The 21,465-nt window shown below is 45.6% G+C and overlaps 1 protein-coding gene across 1 annotated transcript in view; it reads left to right on the top strand.

The window, feature by feature from the left end:
• Positions 1-21,465, top strand: part of MTCH1 (mitochondrial carrier 1) — a 215,093-nt gene that overhangs the window by 60,178 nt on the left and 133,450 nt on the right. Inside the window, exons 6-7 of the mRNA XM_069238748.1 lie at positions 280-331; positions 445-504. Coding sequence (XP_069094849.1) covers positions 280-331; positions 445-504 — 112 coding nt within the window. The remainder of the gene's footprint in view (positions 1-279; positions 332-444; positions 505-21,465) is intronic.

Below are 21,465 nucleotides of genomic sequence, written 5' to 3'. Positions count from 1 at the left end.
TCTCCGAAAGTTAATTCAAAAGATTTGGTAGTCTGGTTGAGGTGTAGATTAAGGTGGAGTTTGAGGCGCAAGAACAAACCAACCAATTTTGTCTCGGTGATCAGCATTGAGGAGATGCCAATTAGATCCCTTAAAATAGCTTATGGTATCAAGGTGTATTTCTCATATAATATTGTTAAGGCCACTTATGCTACCTTCACTCTGATTTAGAATGTTTATCAGTGTTCATCTGCTCACATGTTTGAAAGATAATGCTTATCTATATTTGTTGATTTACAGTTGTGTCTGTGCGCTGCATGGTGCAATTTATAGGCCGGGAAGTAAAGTACAGGTAATTATTTTTTTTCTGAGACTGTTAAATATCTGTTTTTTTGATAATTAAACCTCTTCATATTTTATTTCCATCAGCTTGTAGTTGATTGTGTGTTTTTTATTTCTTTTCAGTGGTGTGTTTGGGTCTATTTCAACTATTTATAAAGAAGAGGGAATAATGGGATTCTTCCGGTATGTACTACCTTACTAGTTGGCTCCTGGAAATGCTAAAACTGAAACTTCTCAAGTTTATCTTTTGGGAGTTTTGAATTTCACTTGTAAACTTTAGAGATTATGCTGTTACATCAATTTCTCGCATCTTCCAGTCTTTAACATGACAATTCCTTTTTGAGGTGTCCCAATGCATTTTAATTTTGTAAATCTGCTACTTCTTGGCAAATACCTCTGAACAATATAGACTTTTTATATATTTTTTACCACTTTTAAATGATCTTGCAGTAAAAAAATATTTTTAAACGACAAAAGTGGAAATGTAGGAATGAACACTTGAGGTATGCCTCGTATTTAAATGCTCAATATTGGAAACCTTTTCATATGAGGTGAAAACGTGAAAGGAGATCCTATGACTTTCTGTGTAGGTAAAATAATATTTTGTATTATTTGTTTTCTGTTTTGCTGTATCTGAACATTTTGTAGCTCTTCATAAATTTTATACTGTTTTTCCACGTCTATAGCTAATCTTACCTTTTCCTTAAGTAAAGTCAGGGTGCGGTGTTCCTCTAGTTTAGTTTTCATCTTTCCTTCTTTGCTGCCATCATATTAATTAAAAGCGACATTTAATCACATATGTATTGCTGCTGTAAAGGCTTTGCTTTGGGTGAAGGATATCTGCTGTATGTTACTGCTTACAGTGGAGTGGCCAGCATCTATAAGACAATTTTCACTTGGTTGAAGGAATTCAAACACTCCTTGTTTGAAATATCATCTTTGTAGCCAATGCAACGTAGGCTCCTGTTAGAAATTGGGTCTCTAGGTGGCAAATGTATACACCCTTGTCCAACTAGGGACCACAGTCCTGGTCAGGCTAAATCAGAACACAATCCAAATTATCCTGTGCTCAGTCTCTGGTAGGTTAGCACAGAGCAGGCAGGTTTAACTTAGAAGGCACTGTGTAAAGTATTTGTGAAATAACTCATACATTAACACTGTGAAAACACCTCAAAAAGTACTCCACACCAGTTTAGAAAAATAGATTGTATTTATCTGAATAAAATAAAACCAATATTCATAAGTCAAGCTATCACATTTTAAAGGTTTGAATGAGTCTTAATCATTAAGAATCAGCGGTTGTATCTTCGTAACACACAGTTCCTGGGATACGTAAAAAATAACGACTCTCATGGGCTCCAGAGGAGGAGATGCGTTGAAAAATAATGCACTGCGTCTGATTTTCTGGCGCTGCACAGACGCATTGTTTTTTCCACTCTGCAAGGTGATGCGTCAGTTTCCAGAAGTGCAGCCTTGGTTTCTCACTGCGATGCGGGAATATTGCGTTGAAAATCTCTGACATGCTGGTGAGAAGGGGTGGGCACTGCTTTGATCTGGTGGGCGATGTAGCAATTTTTTTTTTTGCTGCGCTGCAGGCACTGTGTGGATTTTCAGACACACAGGGATTTTCTTCTCTTTGGTGAAGTCTTTGTGGCCCTAAGACCCAAGCCCTTGGAAGGCAGAGTCCTTCCAGCAGAGTCAAAGACCAGCAGGCAGCAGGGCAACAAGCAAGGCAGCAGTCCTTCCAACCAAGCAGTCCAGGTGAGTCCTTTGGGCAGCTGGACAGTCCCCCTGACAGTCCAGTTGTAGATCCAAAAGTGTCTAATTTTGAAGGGTCACGGACACAGTATATATTCACCAAAATACCTTTTGAAGTGGGGAAAACTTCAAAGAGTGGTTTTGAAGTGCACCAGGTCCCTTTTCAACCCAGCCCTGTCTGCCAGGATCCTTGTGGGGCGTCAGGCCACTGGCCTTTGAAGAGTAAGTGAGAGTCCCTCCACCCTTCCTGCCCAGAGAGACCCGTTCAGTATGCAGGTGAATGCAGATGGGACTCAGTGTCCTGTGTCTATGGCTGTCTGGGTGGAAGGCACAAGAGGAGTGGTCAACCAGCACAGACTAGACGTGGATTAGAGACAGGCTGTAAGGCACAGATGGCAGTAAGTGCAGTGAAATGCCCACTTTCTAAAAGTGGCATTTCGGAGATAGTAATATTAAATCCAACATCACCAGTAAGCAGGATTTTCTGTCTATACTAAACATGACCGGGCTACTCCTTTCAGATCAGAATCTACCACTTATAAGTTTTAAGGGCAGTTCTAATGCTGTCCTATGAGAGGAGCAGGCCTCACAGTAGTGAGAAACTAATTTGTGAGTTTTTCACTTCCAGGACATGTAAAACACATAAGTACATGTCCTGCCTTTTACCTGCATAGCACCCTGCCCTATGGGCTACCGAGGGCCTACCTTAGGGGTGACTTATATGTAGAAAAAGTGAAGTTTAAGACATGGCAAGTTATTTTAAATGCCAGGTCGAAGTGGCAGTGAAACTGCGTTTTGCATTGGCAGGCCTGAGACATGGTTAAGGGGCTACGTATGTGGGTGGCACAATCAATGCTGCAGGCCCACTAGGGACATTTAATTACAGGCCTTTGGCACATGTATTCCACTTTACTAGGGACTTACAAGTAAACTGAATATGCCATTTGGGTATGAGTCAATGTTACCATGTTGTTTACGTACTTTAGCACTGGTTAGTAGTGGTAAAGTGTCCAGAGTCCTAAAGCCAACAAAATGAGGTCAGAAAAAGAGGAGGAGGAAGGCAAAACGTTTGGAGTGACGCTTCAGAGAAGGTCATTTTCCAACAGCTTCTTGCAGATACATTGGGCCATCATATGTGAATGACACTGAGTACAGACGTGCACTTTATCTGCAGTGAAGAAAGTGCATTTGTACTCTTAAAAACATTTTAAGCTGCATATTGGAGTCTCTGTTCTATTAATTCCTTGTGCAAGGTTCTTTAATTCCACTTTTAATTTGAGCATATGACAATGTTTCTTAAGATTCAAACTGCTTCACCCACCACTGAGATATTGACTTTGAAAGGCGACAGAGTTTCACTAGAGCCTGTATTAGGTACAGTCGTTTTATGTTGTCTAAATATTTTCTATCAACAGTTGCAGACATGTGGTTCCAAAAGGCATTTGTGTGGGTGACACAGGAAATTTTACATCATTAGTACTTGCTTGTTGTATGCTACATGCCACCTCCAAATGTAATTAATCAAAAGAAAAATAAAGACTATATTTTTTGTCTTGAGCATTGGAGCTTTGCCTAAACATGCTTATCCATTGTGTGGTGTAAGTAGAAAAGAATTCAAGGATAGAGTGACATTCTGCTAAACAGATATTTTCCCTAATTCCTTGAGTAATGCCAGCTTACGTTATTAGTTATAATATTTCCTGCATAGCTTGATAAATATAGGCTGCCCAAGTCATTGCGCAGAAATTAATTTTGTTGGGTTGGTTGATTGCTACTTTTCTATATGAACCAATTGCTTTGCAATTTTTGTGCAAACCTGCTTAACTTGCCTCTCTCCTATTTGAAAAATGTACCGAAGAGCCCTGCCATGCAATCTTTAATACTGTGTGTATGATTGTGCCTATGTGTGTGAGCGGGGATGGGGATGTTTGATTTGTGGGTACGTGTGTGAGGGTGTGTGTGTTTGTGTGTACATATGAGGGCGTTCTTGGGGTACGTGTCTATGGATTTTTCTGCCTCTCTATCTTCCCTTTGGGCATCTACCTGATTTGAACTTCACAGGGAGGATGTTTGCACTTTCTTAAAGCATGATTCTGTTATTGTGGTCAGTGCATCTGTGCTTCTGCTTTTATACTTGTAATATGCTATATCTTTGTTTAATGTTCAGCTTTTGCATTCACTGACAATTTGTACTCCACAGCTTAGTTGCAATGATGGACAGACTGGATGAGCCTGAAAGGAAGATATATATATGTTTGATGGCATAGATAGCTGCAGATACACATGCTATGCATATTCCTTTTCGTTGGTATTGTATCGATTGCGGTATTCATCTTCCATCGAAACAGCAGTACTGTTGGAAAACAACTTTGTTCGCCCTTTGGGGCGCACACGCCCAACTCGGGCCTTTTCGGACCGACCACGTGGAAAGCCTCATGAATCGGACTCCATTCCGGTTCTGCCCTCGGTGCCACGCTAAGTACTCATACGCAGACCAACATCTGGTTTGCAACCTCTGCCTTTCTCCGGACCATCGGGAGGAAAACTTCAAGGCCTGTCGATCGTTCCGATCGAAAAAGACTCTGAGGGACGGAAGAGCAAGAAGACTGGAAATGGTGTTGAAGAGCGGAGAACATTTCGGCGTTGCAGAAGAGGAACAAATGCAGACAGCAGTCTCTATTCGAGACACAGAGTTGGAGTAGGAATATGAGGAAGACAGACCCATCACAGCCAGCCAGCATGTGAGTACGTCTGCCCCTGCACCCCCACATAAGAAACAACAGAAGGCCTTGGGTACGCCACTGCCAGAAGGCCATGGCTCGGCCCAAAAAAAGACTGTAGTTGACCGACCCTCGGGTTCGGCACCGAAAAAGGCCAGGCCTCCGACGACTTCAGAGTCGACAAAGACTATAAAAAGCTCCATTTCAGACTCCAGTAGACAACAGTCGAGTTGAAAATTCGAAAAACTGTTTCGGAGCCGAGACCTTCCTCATCATTGTCGATCTCGAAAAAACATCACACTTCGGAACCGCAAAAAGGCAGGTTATGCAGAGGAACAAGGACTTTCCACTGCGAGAAAGCCATAAAACCTTTGAGGAAGAGACAGAGACTGAACCAATCCTTCAAATTATGGATGAGAGACAGTCTAGGATACACATCCATAAAGAAACAGGGAGAATCATCACAGCACCCCCTTTAAAAACAAAGAGAAAGCTGGCATTTCAGGAGGAATTGGACACTGCACAGCCCCCAGCTAAAGTGCCAAAACAAAAAGGGAAGCCAGCACCTCCTCAGTCTTCTCCTCCCCATTCTCTTCCTCATTCTCCACACCTACCTACCTCTCCTGAAATAAGTCCTACACCAATGCATTCTCCAACGCATTATTTTGACTCACAACAAGACACTGTTGATCCATGGGACCTTTACGACCCTGATCCCATCCCAAGCAACGACCCAGACACCTACCCCTCTAAACCATCTCTACCTGAAGATACTACAGTATATAATCAGGTGATAGCCAGGGCTGCAGCCTATCATGGGGTTACAATGCACACAGACCCACTAGAGGAAGACTTTTTGTTTAATACATTATCCTCAACCCATTCTAGGTACCAATGCCTCCCAGTGCTACCAGGTATGGCAAACCACGCAGACCAAATTTTTAATGAGCCTGTGAAAGCAAGAATAATAACGCCTAGGATAGAGAAAAAGTATAAACCCGCACTTTCTGACCCTGATTACATCACCCATCAGGTGCCACCTGATTCAGTAGTGGTTAGTGCTGCAAGAAAAAGAGCGAATAGTCAGTCCTGAGGAGATGCACCACCCCCTCCTGATAAGGAAAGCAGAAAATGTGATGCTGCAGGAAAGAGAGTTGCGTCCCAAGCAGCAAACCAATGGAGGATAGCTAATTCCCAGGCATTGCTAGCTCGTTACGATAGAGCCCATTGGGATGAGATGCAGGATATCATACATCATCTCCTAAGAGAGCACCAGAAGAGAGCGCAACAGGTAGTAGAGGAAGGGCAAGCTATTAGTAACAACCAAATAAGATCTGCCCTTGATGCAGCTGATACCGCTGCAAGGAGTGTGAACACAGCAGTCACTATTCGTAGGCATGCATGGCTGCGCTCCTCCGGTTTTAAACCAACAGGCTGGCGGTCTTACGTTGGTGAATTATGACCATGGCGGTTACCGCCATGGCCATCTGCCGGTTCTCCGTCCCGCCCGCCAGGGCGGAGATGACCGCCGGGCTGGAGACCTGGGTCACCAGCCCGGCGGCCGTCAGCATACTGCCGGCGGTATTTGGACCCGGCTTACCGCCGTGGATTTCCAGCGGTTTGAGCCGCCATGAAATCCATGGCGGTAAGCACTATCAGTGCCTGGGAATTCCTTCCCTGGCACTGATAGGGGTCTACCCCACCCCCCACCCCGACTCCCTCCCCTACACCCCGCACCACCCCTGCCACCCCCCAGAGGTGGCAGGGCCCCCCTCCCCACCCCGACCCCCAACATAACATTACTCACACACACCCGACACGCATGCAGGCACCACCAAAACACACACCCCGACATACATGCCTATATCCACACACACAGTCAGATATGCACACCCACATTCAAACATACACGCACACATCCATACAGACATACCCACAGCCATACACGCACTCATTCCCATACACACAACACCCCCGCAAGCATACACGCACCCACACACCCCCTCTACATACACAGACGCACACCCCCATGCACGCACACAACACACAACACCCCCCCACCTCCCTCCCCTAACGGACGATCGACTTACCTTGTCCGTCGATCCTCCGGGAGGGGACGGGAGCCATAGGGGCAGCTCCGCCGACACCACACCGCCAACAGAACACCGCCACGGCGAATCACAGGACGTGATTCGCTGGGCGGTGTTCTGTTGGCATGGCGGTGGAGGTGGAGCAACCTCCACTTCCCCGCCGCCCGCAAGTATGGCTGTTGGCGGCTCTCCGTCGGAATAACGACGGAGAGCAGCCAACAGTCATAATACGCCGAGCGGCAAACCGCCTGCACAGGCGGTCTTCCGCACGGCGGTCCCTCGGCGGTCTTGCAAAAAGACCGCCGAGGTCGTAATGACCCCCGTTGGATGCTATTTACTTCATTTGCAAAAATCTAATTTAGCATTTTCTTCAATAAAAATACACCTTACTGCAATATCTGCATATTTACAAACTATTCAACATAGCTCTTTATTTAGAGTTCCTGTCATTAAAGCTTTCATGGAAGGCTTAAAACGCATCATTCCACCAAGAACACCACAAGTTCCATCTTGGAATCTAAATATAGTGCTTACAAGACATATGGGACCACCTTTTGAACCCATGCATTCTTGCCAAATTCAATTTCTAACATGGAAAGTTGCCTTCCTAGTGGCAATAAATTCTTTTAGACGAGTAAGTGAAATACAAGCTTTTACTCTTGAGGAATCTTTCTTCCAAGTACACAAACACAAAGTTGTACTAAGAACAAATCCAAAATTTCTACCAAAAGTAGTCTCACCATTTCATATCAATCAAACAGTGGAACTGCCAGTCTTCTTCCCACAGCCAGATTCTGTGGCAGAAAGAGCTCTAATGTACTACATAGACATAACTAAACAATTTAGAAAGACAAAACAACGTTTTGTGGCTTTCCAACAACCACATACAGGCAATCCTATATCAAAACAAGGTTTAGCCAGATGGATTGTAAGGTGCATACAAACATGCTATATCAAAGCAAAAAGACAACTTGTAATCACCCCTAAAGCACATTCTACACATAAGAAAGGTGAAACAATGGCTTTTTTAGGAAATATACCAATGGCTGAAATATGTAAAGCAGCTACACGGTCAACACCTCAAACATTTACTGAACACTACTGTGTGGACGTATTATCACAACAACAAGCCACAGTAGGACAAGCTGTTCTAAGAATATTATTTCAAACAACTTCAACTCCTACAGGCTAGCCACCGCTATTTTGGGAGGACAAACTGCTTTGTAGTCTATGCATAGCATGTGTATCTGCAGCTACACATGCCATTAAACAGAAAATGTCACTTACCCAGTGTACATCTGTTCTTGGCATGTTCTGCTGCAGATTCACATACACCCTCCCTCCTCCCCGGAAGCCTGTAGTCGCTTAAGTTAACACATTTGTACATAAGTATATACATTTACATTTGCATGGACATCTCTTTTTTCACTTATATACTCTATCAATCCTTCCTTTACCACCTGCGGGAAAACAATCTAAAAATGGAGTCGATGACCATGTGCAATAGAACCGAATAGGAGGAGTCACTCGATCCCGTGACTCTAAAAGACTTCTTCGAAGAAAAACAACCTGTAACACTCCGAGCCCAACACCAGATGTTGGAATCGATATGCATAGCATGTGAATCTGCAGCAGAACATGCCACGAACAGATGTACACTGGGTAAGCGACATTATATATATATATATATATATATATATATATATATATATATATATATATATATGCATATAATATATATATACATTTTGTGTGGAATGTGTAGCTGTAGATACACATGCTGGCATACTTCTGCCATGTAGCATTGGACTCAGACATGTACAACTTGTTTTTTGTCAGAGAAGGTCTTTTATGGGTCACGGGGTCTAGTGACCCAACCTATTGGTGGTATGACGCATTGGCATTGTCTCTATTGTTAGATTTTTTCACTGCAGTCCAGTTCAGATGTGTCATTCAAAGCTCTGGTTCGACGCCTTGTGTTGTTCTCGCCGGGTCATCGTATCCTTCTTCTCATCAGTACCTACAAATAATCCTGTGTTCTCATGTGTTTCCACCGCTGTGTACCTTTGAGTCTGTTTTGATCTAACACCCTTGACTCCTAGCCGCTCAGGTCGAGAATGTTGTGGTGATGGAAAGGACACCATTCCGATTCTGTCCTACTTGTCGCACCAAATGTCCACAGTCAGCAACCTCTGTTTGTCTCCTGACCACTATGTGGATTCCTGTTCATCCCACCTTGCGTTCTGCAACAAGAAGACTCTTTGGAACAGATAAGCCCATCGTAGTGTCTTTGCTGCTATGGTGCATAGATGGGAGGTGGAGGAGACTTTAGACAACTTTGGAGAACTGGAAGAGTCAGATGTCGAAGAGGTAGAAGCTCCAGGCATCTCAGTGGAGGAGGCCTTTTCACCTGGAAGTGTTGGTTCCAAAGCATATGTCGAGTCTGCAGAACCTCCACCAGCTCAGTGCCCTCAAAAGATCACAGTGAGTACTGTTGTTCCAGTAACTCACCACCCAAAAGTGCAAGCCTCAAGCCCCCAGTTTGCTTATGAGGCCTCTGGTGCACCACAGCCTATTAACCATTGTTGACAGCGATATTTGGAGAATGACCTGACTTCCAAACCACATTTGACACCAAAGTACGACTCCAAGCCAGAGCCTTCTCCACTTTGGCTCTGTACCTGAAAGCACATTCTCAGCCACCCTCGGACTCAAGGGTTGTTGCCGTAAACTTCAGAGCCCAGACAGACTGCACCAAAACATTTGAAGCTGACAGCGAATACAGCGTCGAGACCTGTTGACTTGAAGCAGTTGGAGCCGAGATTGAGCTCAGCACCCTCCAGTCAGTAAACTTCTAAAGACCCATCAAAGCCAACTTCCGCTGTGGCATCCTCTGCTGCTTCTGAGGAATTTGGTTAGCTAATTTTTGAGCAGCTGCAGGAACACTTGGAGCAGCAATTTCATATCCAACCAGGCACAGGTCAGATTCTGGCAAATCCTCCCCACGTACCAAAAGGATGGATGTATGATGGAACAATGCATGCACTTACAACGCATGCCTTTACAACGCGGTAAGTACAATGCATGGTCATTACCACTCATGCGCTTACCACTAAATGTTTTTACCGTGCATGTCTTTATCACGAACATTTCATAGTAAAGACATAGTTGGTAAAGGCACGTGCATGGTAAAAAGTAGAGGTAAGTATAACATACATTTTATATATATATGTGTGTGTGTATATATATATGTTCAATGGCATGTGTAGCTGCAGATATCTCCATCTAGTGTTGGGCTCGGAGTGTTACAAGTTGTTTTTATTTAAAGAAGTCTTTTTTCGCATCCCGGGATCGAGTGACTCCTCCTCTCGGTGAAAGTGTGCATGGGCATCGACTCCTTTGTTAGATTGTTTTCTTTCCGCCGTCGGATTCGGACGTGTTCCCTCTCGCTCCGAGACTTTCGATTCGGAAACTATATATTAACTTTTCTCATACTGTCGGAATTGTTTTAGAACACGGTTTCTTCTTCAATCGATCGGATAGTACCGTTGGATCAAGAAAACACCCTTTCGGGCACTTGCGTTCTTCTTGGGTCTATTCGGGCCTACTGTGCCATAGCCTGATGGATCGTACTCCATTCTGATTCTGTCCTCTGTGCCACTCTAAATTTCCTTATACCGACCAGCACTTAGGCTGTAATCTTTGCCTTTTTCCTGAACATCGTGAGGAAGATTGTGAAGCTTGCCGCTCGTTTCGATCGAAGAAAACACTACGCGATTGAAGCGCAAGAAGACTAGAGATGGCGTTGAAGCACACATAGTCCACCGACACCCTTCAGGGTACAGCAGGCTGGAGGAAGGGAGCGCCCACCTCAGGGCCATGTGGTGGCCCGGCTAGGGCACCTGAATCCAAACTGGCAGGGAAAGCCTCCCCGGGCCCAGTGGACACCTAGGTCAGGGCCCCTCAGGGTACAGCAAGCTGGAGGAAGGTAGTGCCTGCCTCAGGGCCCAGTGGGGGCCTGGCTGGGGCCCCTGAACCCGAACTGGCAGGAGAAGCCTCCCCGGGCACCTGTGGACTCCTAGGCCTGGACCCCTCATGGTATGGCAGGCTGGAGGAAGGGAGTGTCCGTCCCAGGGGCCCCGGTCGGAGCTCTCTGAACTCAGCCATGCATAGGAGTCCTCCCCAGACCCTGTCCCGGGTGCCTTGCCACTTGGTGGGCTGGAGGGCAAAGCCCAGGACAGGTGCTCCCTACCTGGGGCCCGCCAGGGCCCCTGAACCTAAGCTGACAGGGGAAGCCTTACTTGGCCCGGTGGACTCCCAGGCCTGGCCCCTCAGGGTACAGCATGATGGAGGAAGGGAGCGCCCGCCCCATGGCCCGGTGGGGGCCCGTCTGGGGCGCCTGAACCGAAACTGGCAGGGGAAGCCTCCCCGGGCCCGGTGGACTTCCAGGCCTGGGCCATCAGGGTACGCAGGCTGGAGGAAGGGAGTGCCCGTCCCAGGTGCCTTGCCACATGGAGGGCCGGAGGACAAAGCCTAGGATGGGGATTCCCAAACCAGGACCTGCCAGAGACCTGGCCCGACCAGTGCCCCTGAACTCGAACTAGAAGGGGAAGCCCCTCTGGGCCCAGTGGACTTCCAGGCCTCATCCGCTCAGGGTACGACAGGCTGGAGGAAGGGAGCGCCTGCTCCAGCACCTGCTGGGGCTCTCTAAACACAGCAAACCTCAAATTTAGTTAAAAAAAATTCAAAATCACGCTTTTCTCGCATTTCTGGCTGAGATCACCTTGCCAGTACAAATTTCCTAACACCCAGCATTCCCCTTGGTCTCCCGAGTAAAATTATACCTCACTTGTGTGGATGGGCCAAGTGCCTGCAACAGGGAATGGCCAAAAAAAGTGTAGAGATTAAAGGGATATCACAGCGAGTTGAAAAGTGCAATTTTTCAAATGTTTCTAGGCTGACACTGCTTTGGGCACCCACACTAGAGAGATAGTTTTCCAGGATCTACCATTGTTTTCAGACCCATATCTATTGCTAACTGGAAGAAGGTTGAAAGCACAAAAAATAGGAAAAATAGGGTATGTCCCAGTAAAATGCCAAAACTGTGTTGAAAAATGTTGTTTTCTGATTCTAGTCTGCCTGTTCCTGAAAGCTGGGAAGATGGTGGTTTTAGCAGGGCAAACCCTTCGTTGATGCCATTTGTAGAGAAATAACCAGATGCTTTCTTCTGCAGCACTTTTTTTCTAATTTTTCCCCAAAACTCCAAATTTTTGCTGTACTTTGGCTAATTTCTCGGTCCCCATCAGGGGAATCCACAAACTCTGGGTACCTTTAGAATCTCCAGGATGTTGGGGAAAAAAGGAGCCAAATTTGGCGTTCATAGCTTATGTGGACAAAATGTTATGGGGGCCTAAGTGCGAACTATCCCATATAGCCCAAAAAAAAGGCTTGGCTCAGGACTGGGAAAAGGCCTGGCAGCGAAGGGGTTAAAAGGAAAGCGCTGTATTGTCTTGCATTTGAGACCAGGCTGCTGTAGGATGGTGTTTTCAGCTCTGACCTTCCCAAGGCATATTTTTGGAATGAGAAAGAAAGCGCTGTAGTGTTTCTAATATGAGAGCAGGCTGCTGCAGGACAGTGTTTTCAGATTTGACCTTATTTCATAGATGATGGGCTTTCACTTTCATTATGATAAATGTAAGTACGTCCTACCACAAGGCCGCATTTGGATAACAGCTGGAGAAACTATATATTCCACATGTTTGTACAGTAACTTTTCTAATTTGAAAATGCTAAAATTGTAACATAATTCGCAGTTCATGCAGTTGTGTGCCTTTACTTTAATGCATTTTAGGAGCATGGGTTATGTTTGAGAATACCAGGGCGGCCTCTCTACACACTTACATAGCACATATTATATATACCTTGTTTAATTTAAACCTCACTAGAACCGGCGCCAGCCTCGCCAAAACATGGATAGTGCTTTTATAATGAAGTTCGCCCTACAAGGAATCTTATACTAGCCCCATCAGGTAACATTAAACATCTGCTCCAAGATGTCCCTCGGAGTACACAGGCGCTACGTCTGGGGATGGAGACCAACTTTTTTCTCACAATCTGTTGCCAGCTTCATGAGAGTTGTCATGACCCTTTCACTGCTAAAGAGTCCCGCAGCTGGAATTCGAGGGAAGAGAGAATACTGTAAAAGTAATGGCAGCAAAATAGACTAATGGTTGTTTATGGCCGATGGAGAGATTGCGAAAAAGACCTGCTGCTTTGGAGTGGATGTGCCTAGCGTGAAAACTACATTCACTCTGTTCACATCCTCCGCGTTTGGAGTGTGCATGTTATACTGAACTAACACAAGATAACATACAGAACTCTCATCGCTGTCGGTCTCTATGCATCATTCTTCCCTCTGTCTCTACGCTACCTCAGTTCTCTCAGCTTCTCTTCTCACCTCCTCCTCCTCCGCTCTGAGGCTATCCCCTGAGAAGCTTGCCTAGAGATGATTCAGTTGTTCGTGTTATGTAACACAAAACAACAAAAGCTGTTTGTTGAGTGTGTAGCTGTCACTAGTGCAGCAGGTGCACTGCACTCTAATTATAGTTTTGCACTACTAAACTCATGGAGGTACTGAGGCCTACTTTCCTTGCATTCAGTCTGGAATGCAAAGCCAGTAGTTAAGCTGAACTCTGTACAAAAGAGTTCCGTTGTTATTCGAGGGAGCTGGGGTGCATAACTATATATGGTGTTGAATCTAGATGGCAACGGCCTTAACTTTAGGAGTAAATAATACCTGGCTAATTCCTGATTTATTATTTTTCGCTTTGGTTTCCCCGTGTGTGTGCATGCCTAAAATACAAATATAGCGCAAATCTGTATCTTGCATTTGAAGTATTTATTCATTATATATTTTTCTGTTGTTTTCAGTGCGTGGTGACACAACATAATTTAAAAGTCACCGTTGCGCATCTATGTGAATGATCGGGTCCTATTTCTTTTACGTATTCATCAATTTGGCATTGAGGATGCCTTTCTTACCTCTCTCAACAAAGTGGCTTTTTTTCTGGACAGTTTGTGTGATTTTCAAAATGAAAATTGTTCTATTCTTTGTCACAAAAATTGCCTGCTCCTGCTGGTATCCTCTCATAAAATACGCACTTCCTTGCATGCCTTGAGGCATGGTACGTTTGAGCCCCACAGCCTACTCGCAGGGGTGCGATTCAGGTCTGCCTTTGATTTGGGGCACCTGACTGAGCTCCAGGCTCCAAATGAAGGTATTTTTCAGCAACAAACAGAAGCATGCTGGTTTTCCAGTTAACCTGTCTCTAGAGCAGCTGTGCTCTTATGCCATAACAGAGCATACTGCGCTCCCTGCTTCACAGGTGCAGAATTCAAGAAACAAGCATCGGCAAAGCGACTAGGTTTCTCCTATGCAAGATATATTGCCTATGCCAATTTTTTTTTAAATCATGTTGGACAGCAACATAGCTGAGATACAACATGACTTAAAGTAAAAAATTTAATAAAATGTACTATGAAGCAGTCAAAGCATAAAAGTTTTTGTAAAATTTTTTTTTAACTTTCAACCAACCTGCACAACAGTCACGCTGCTGTATAAAATAGCTTAAAAAAACATTGTGGCTCAAAGTAAAAAAAAATAGAAAAGCTACGATGTGACCAGTGTTGACCGTGTCATCGAGCTTTTTCCCCTTTTACTTTCAGATGTACTTCTGTACAACATGGCTAAAAAAACATTGACAAAGCCACTAAATCTCACAAAGCAAGACCTGTTGGCTTTGCCAATGCTTGTTCTACGAGCCTCCAAGTTAATTTATTGTGAACACTTAAACGGTATCATTTTGTTACTGTTTGCTGTATTCCAGTGTTTTTGGTACAAACTTGGGACACGTGTCACTTTACTAGCGCCTATCGTTCTGTTATGGGGATTGCTACATGCAGTCTGTATGTCGGTCTTGACATACAACAAACTATGGCCCTCATCATGAGTTTGGCGGGCGGCAGAGGCCTCCTGCCAAACTCAAACCGCTGAGAGACTGCCTGTGCGGTCCAAACACCACCGGCCCTATTTGGAGTTCACTGCAGGGCCTTAACATTGCAGCTGGCTCGTAATTGAGCTGGTGGCAATGTGGAGGTGCGGCGGGTGCATCAGCACCCGCTTCACATTCCACTGCCTGAAATTCGGGCAGTGGAATGCACGACTGGGCTGTGCATGGGGGTCCCTGCACTGCCCATGCCAAGTGCATGGGCAGTGCACGGGCCCCCAGGGGCCCCCCGATGCCCTCATTCCTCCAGCCTTTCCATGGTGGTAGAACCGCTATGAAAAGGCTGGTGGTATGGGGACTCGTACTCCAAAGGGCAACGCTGTTTGCAGCACTGCCATGGCGGATTAGAAAAACCGTGACTGCCAGACTCATAATGAGGGCCTACATGTTTTGGAGGGCTAAAGAATAGAACTAGTGGTGGAAAACAAAGCACATTCAGAAGTTAGGCCGTGCTCGGCTTTCTGCAAGGAACATCTTCTTGCAGATAGGTTGAAGGTTACCTAAACTTTAAGTGTGAAAAATAAGGATGATACCTCCACTCGCACTTTTTAGCAGCAAACACCTTTTTCAGCCATGATTAGCCAACTGGTGTATTCCATTAACAGTCTTATACGTGTGGGACTTTCAATTTCATTCTTTCTAGGTCTGGCATTAAACATTACCTTTTAATTTTGCTAAAATTATATAGAGAATACATTTACTTTATATATTGACCTGTTGTTGTGTCATTCACATTTTTCTTTCTCCTGATACAGAATACAAGATGGTGCCAATAGAATAGTGCACTTTAGTCGTTGGCTAACTTCACTGTAAGTGACACATTCTGGCCTTTATGAAGTAGCACATCCACACAAACTTGTTCCCTTCAGTACCATGACAGCACTTTTTGAAAGCAAAAATAAACTTGATTTTTGCAGCTGCACCCGACAATAAAGTTACTCCACTCTACACTACTCCACCCTAAGCCACTCCACTCTGCTGTACGTCACTCCATTCTGTGTCACTCCACTCTGTATCAGTCCACTCCACATCACTCGACTCTATGCTATTCCACTCCACACAATGCCACTCTTTGTCACTCCTCTCTGCGTAGTGCCATTCTGTGCCACACTACTATACTACACTCTACGCCACTCCACTCCCCCCTCTATCCCATCCCACTCCACTCTATGCCACCATACTGTTTGGCACTCCACTCTACGCCACTCTCCTCTATGCCACTCAACGCCATGCCACTAACTTTTAGCCATGCTGCTGCATAACATGGCTAAAAGACAATTGCAAATCCAATAGCTCTTGCATAGGTGAGACCATAGGTGAGACCTATTAGCTTTTCCAAAGCTTGTTTCTGTTGGCGGTAGGTGGGAGAGACGGTGAGTGGCATAAGTAGGCCCGTTCCTGTCATCCTCCCTCCTACCACCCTTCCCAAACTATCCGACCTCACCAACAGAGGAAGTGGATCAGGAAATGGGGATTGTAAGGGAGAATAAGGTTATTCTTTGTCTCTCCTGCTCAATCCCTTTTTCCTCATTCAGTTTCACACAGCTCCTTCATTGTAAAATGAAGTTTGGTCTATACCTGTCCCATGCACAAGGCTCACTCGCACATGGGTTTTGTGGTTTTATCAGCAAAAGTGTAGGGGCATTGGGTGGTAGGAATTTTGCTATTTGCCTGAAGTTCTGGAGCTTTCTATCAAAGAAAATTGAAGACCTTGTGATTTTTCTTTACCCTTATTTTAGCATTTGCATGAGCTTTTGGGGAATAAAACATGACTGAATCCTGGAAAGCCACCTGTCTGTGGATTTCCCTGTGTCTCTAGTTTGCAGTGATGTCTGGAGTTTGTAGGTTTCCCTTGCTGACAGCTCTGCCTGGGCCTAAATACTTCAAATATCTCCCAAAGGAACCTTCCCCATCAAAATAATCCCTGGTGTCCACTGTGTGTACCACTGCTTGAACCCATGTACAATCCACATATCTGATAACCTCCCACTCACAAGACCTTGAGGATACACAAATCTGCATCAAGCCTTGGCAGGGATATATTATTGCATGAGGGGGGGCCGGAAGGAATTACCATGTTTTGAAAAAAATGCTAAAAATGTGACAGTCATCGTGATCAGCCTGATTTCCTGGCTAGCTAATCTGGATGAGAGGTCTAGTTCCCAAAATAAAAATGTTAGGATGAGTATGGTACATTTCCCTACAGTCCAGGGATGATACTAGTGGCCAGAATATAGGCCCCCTGCATTTGGCTTGCAGTCGCCTTCCACATTTCCAAATGCACTGCTCATAGTTTGTCTGCTGGCCCCCTGAACTCCCACTTTGAGAATACCCAGGGTAGCAAAGTTGGTGGTTTAGCCTTTGCAGGAATGTTTTCTGCATTTTGTATGAAGGAGACTGGAGAGGGGATTGTGTTAAGAATATGACAAATGTCATGTTCAGTGTGATCTCCTTGCAGCCAATTAAGGTGAGGGAGATCTGGCACCCAGATGATAGGAACCTTAAAATTCGTAGATGTTAAAAATATATGGTTCTGTGTTTCCATAGAGCCCAGATTTGAATCCTGCGACTAAAAGACTCATTGCTTAAACTGGCATTTTGCTTGGAGTTGCTTTCCAAATTCTCAAAATGCACTACACCAAGTTTATTACCTGTGGGCACCCTGAACCCATAGAATATCCACACGAGCCTGGATCTCCCATGCTTAGTAAATCCAGGGCAACAAAGTTTGGGATGCCTGTGTCTGTACCCTTTTCTGGCAGCGACCGGAGAGTGGGACATCCCGAGTAGTGAAGACAGAAAATTATGTCAGATCGTGTAGAATAAATGCTGGAAAATGCAGCATTCGGAGATGGATGATGGGAATGAAGCCTGCTTTCCTGGCTTTTATTTGTATAGATGTTTTTGGTGGGAAACCGGTGTTTTCACTTTCTGTGGGGATGGACGATGGAGAATGAAGTCCACTTGCCTAGCTTATATTTTTACATTGGGTTTGGTGGGAAATCAGTGCTGTCACTTCTTTTTCACACCTGTGACCATGCCCCTTTTGCTCTCCTTCACTGGTGCTTCTTTTGTTCTTCTTTTGTCCTGGAGCCTGCACCATGTGCCTTGAGAAGCTGAGCCCTACTTGGAATTCCCCAGTAGTTCTTTTACCAAGCTTTTTTCCTCAAAATAATTTTCTGCGGTGCTGTTCAGTGCTGCTGTGCTTATTGTTTGAAATTCTGCTCAAGTCCTATTGCTCAGTTTAGATCAGTGAGCTGTTATCGGTGTCTTCTTTACCCATGTTAGACTTCCCCGGTGCAGAATGATTTACTCTTCCTAACTTTCTCATGTTTGTGGCACACATGTACTGTAGGTGTTGCAAACATAATCAGAAGAGGTAATTGACTTCCTGCTTCAAAGACTGACAAATTAAATGTATCACTTGATTGATACCATCTAAACCAGGCTGAATCTAAAAAAAGAACTATTATTATAAAAGGTTCACCCCTACTGAGCTGTCTCAGAAGCAAAAGCAGCGGCAAATGAAAGTAACTAGTATATCACCATGAGCAGTGCTCAATGTGAGCTGGTGTTTGCTGGTGAAGTCCATCAGGACTCATTTTGAGGGACAACCACTTGTCTGTCCTCCTCAAACTTTGGCCTAGAGCAAAAGAGAGAAAAACACAAAAGGGGCGAAAAAGGGAAAACCGTGACAAAGAAAGAAAGCAGGGATGAAAAATAACCTGAAAGAGTGAGATAAATTGACAGTGAGTGGCTGGTGGTGGATGAAAAAGGCTTTCTGTGGAATCATGTCCAGGTAGCTTTGATATTCAGCAACTCATCATTTTAATGCCGGCACAGTCATCCGAGCAAACCTTCTGAGTAAAACATTGGGCCGCAGCACATATCCTTTCACAAATGAAGCTGTGGTCTAGAGACCTGGTAATTCATTTTCCTCTGAGAAAGAATTCTTATGTGATCAGTATGAAAGTGGCTCCTTGTTGCAGTTACCCCCCACATTTTGCCTGATATTGATGCTGACTTGACTGAGAGAGTGCTGGGACCCTGCTAACCAGTCCCCAGCACCAGTGTTCGTTCCCCAAAAATGTACCATTGTTTCCACAATTGGCACACCACAGGCACACAGATAAGTCCCTAGTAAAAGGTACCAGTGGTATCAAAGGCCCTGGGACCAGGGAAGGTCCCTAAGTGCTGCAGCATGTGTTGTGCCACCCTAAGTGACCCCTCACCTAACACATGCACACTTCCATTGCAGATTGTGTGTGTTGGTGGGGAGAAAAAGGCAAAGTGGACATGGCATCCCCCTCAGGATGCCATGCACACAAAATACTGCCTGTGGCATAGGTAAGTCAGCCCTCTAGCATGCTTTAAAGCCCTAAGGCAGGGTGCACTATACCACAGGTGAGGGCATACCTGCATGAGCAATATGCCCCTACAGTGTCCAAGTCTATTCTTAGACATTGTAAGTACGGTGTGGCCATATTAAATATATGGTCTGGGAGTTTGTCAAAACGAACTCCACAGTTCCATAATGGCTACACTGAACACTGGGAAGTTTGGTATCAAACTTCTCAGAATAATAAACCCACACTGATGCCAGTGCTGGATTTATTTAAAAAAATGCACACAGAGGGCATCTTAGAGATGCCCCCTGTATTTTACCCAATCCTTCGGTGCAGGACTGACTTGTTTGTGCCAGCCTGCCACTGAAAGATGAGTTTCTGACCCCCTGGGGTGAGAGCCTTTGTGCTCTCTGAGGCCAGAAACAAAACCTACACTGAGTGGAGGTGCTTCACACCTCCCTCTGCAGGAACTGTAACACCTAGCGGGGCTCAGGCTTTGTGTTACAATGCCCCAGGGTACTCCAGCTAGTGAAGATGCCTGCCCCCTGGACACAGCCCCCACTTTTGGCGGCAAGTCCGTGGAGATAATGAGAAAAACAAGGAAGAGTCACCCCCTCAGCCAGGTCCACCCCTAAGGTGACCAGAGCTGAAGTGACCCCCTCCTTTGAAAATCCTCCATCTTGTTTTGGAGGATTTAGCCCAATATGGATAGGGATGTGCTCCTCTCCCCAAAGGGAGGGAGCACAAGGAGGGTGTCGCCACCCTCAAGGACAGTAGCCATTGGCTACTTCCCTGTGACCCTAACACACCCCTAAATTCAATGTTTAGGGGCGACCCTGAACCCAGGATTTCAGATTCCTGACGACTTACAAAGAAGAAGGACTGCCTAGCTGAAAAACCCCACAGACAAGAAGGAAGACGACAACTGCTTTGGTCCCAGCCCTACCGGCCTGTCTCCAACTTCAGAGAACCTGCACCAGCGACGCATCCTGAGGTCCCAGCGACCTCTGCCGACTCAGAGGACTGCCCTGCAACTTACAAATGATCAAAAACTCCAGTGGATAGCGGACCTTTCCAACCAAAGAAAGAAGAAACAATCTTTAAAGGGATTCTCACCTCACTCCAGAATCGTGAGTTCCCACCACTCTACACCTGTCGCCTGTGTCCAGAGAAACCAACGACCCAGAGAGGATCCCCCAGGCGACTCTGATGACGTGTCCACCCTGGGCTAACCTCTCTGCACCCCCACAATGACCCCTGCAGAGGGAATCCCGAGGACCCCCCTGACTGCGACTGCCCGGGACGAAGAAATCCGACGCCTGGAAGAAGCACTGCACCTGCAGCCCCCAGGCCCGTGAAGAACCGACCACCGGTGCAGCAGTGACCAGCAGGCGGCCCTTACCCTTGCTAAGTCGGTGGCTTGCCCGAGAAGCCACCCTGTGCCCTGCCTGCAACGGCTGAGTGACCCCCGGGTCCCTCCATTGAAATCAATTGCAAATCCAATGCCCTGTTTGCCCAATGCACCCAGCCGCCCCTGTGCCGCGGGGTGTGTTTTGTGTGCCTACTTGGGACCCCTCAGTGCTCTACAAAACCCCCCTGGTCTGCTCCCCGAAGATGCAGGTACTTACCTGCCAGCAGACCGGAACCGGAGCACTGCATGTCTCCATAGGGGCCCATGTTATTTGGGCTCCTCTTTGACCTCTGCACCTGACCGGCCCTGGGTTGCTGGGTGTTTGGGGTTGACTTGAACCCCCAACGGTGGGCTATCTATGCCCCGAAGACTGAACTTGTAAGTGCTTTACTTACCACATTAACCTAACTGTACTTACCTCCCCCAGGAACTGTTGAGTTTTGCAGTGTCCACTTTTAAAATAGCTTGTTGCCATTTTATGCCAAACCGTGTACATTACTGTTTTGGTTCAAAGAACTAACTATACCTATGCAAAGTACCTTACATTTAATGTACTTACCTGCAATGTGAATGTTGTTGTTCTAAAATAAATTAGGAAAATATTTTTTTTCTATATTAAAACTTATTGGCCTGGAGTTAAGTCATTGAGTGTGTGTTTTATCTTATTGCTTGTGTGTGTACAACAAGTGCTTAACACTACCCTCCGATACGCCTAACTGCTCGACCACACTACCACAAATAGAGCATTAGTAT

Source organism: Pleurodeles waltl, chromosome 6 (assembly GCF_031143425.1).
Source record: "Pleurodeles waltl isolate 20211129_DDA chromosome 6, aPleWal1.hap1.20221129, whole genome shotgun sequence".
In the NCBI taxonomy this organism is placed as follows: Eukaryota; Metazoa; Chordata; class Amphibia; order Caudata; family Salamandridae; genus Pleurodeles; species Pleurodeles waltl.
Note: the sequence above shows the minus strand (reverse complement) of the source record. Positions and strands in the feature narration are given on the sequence as shown.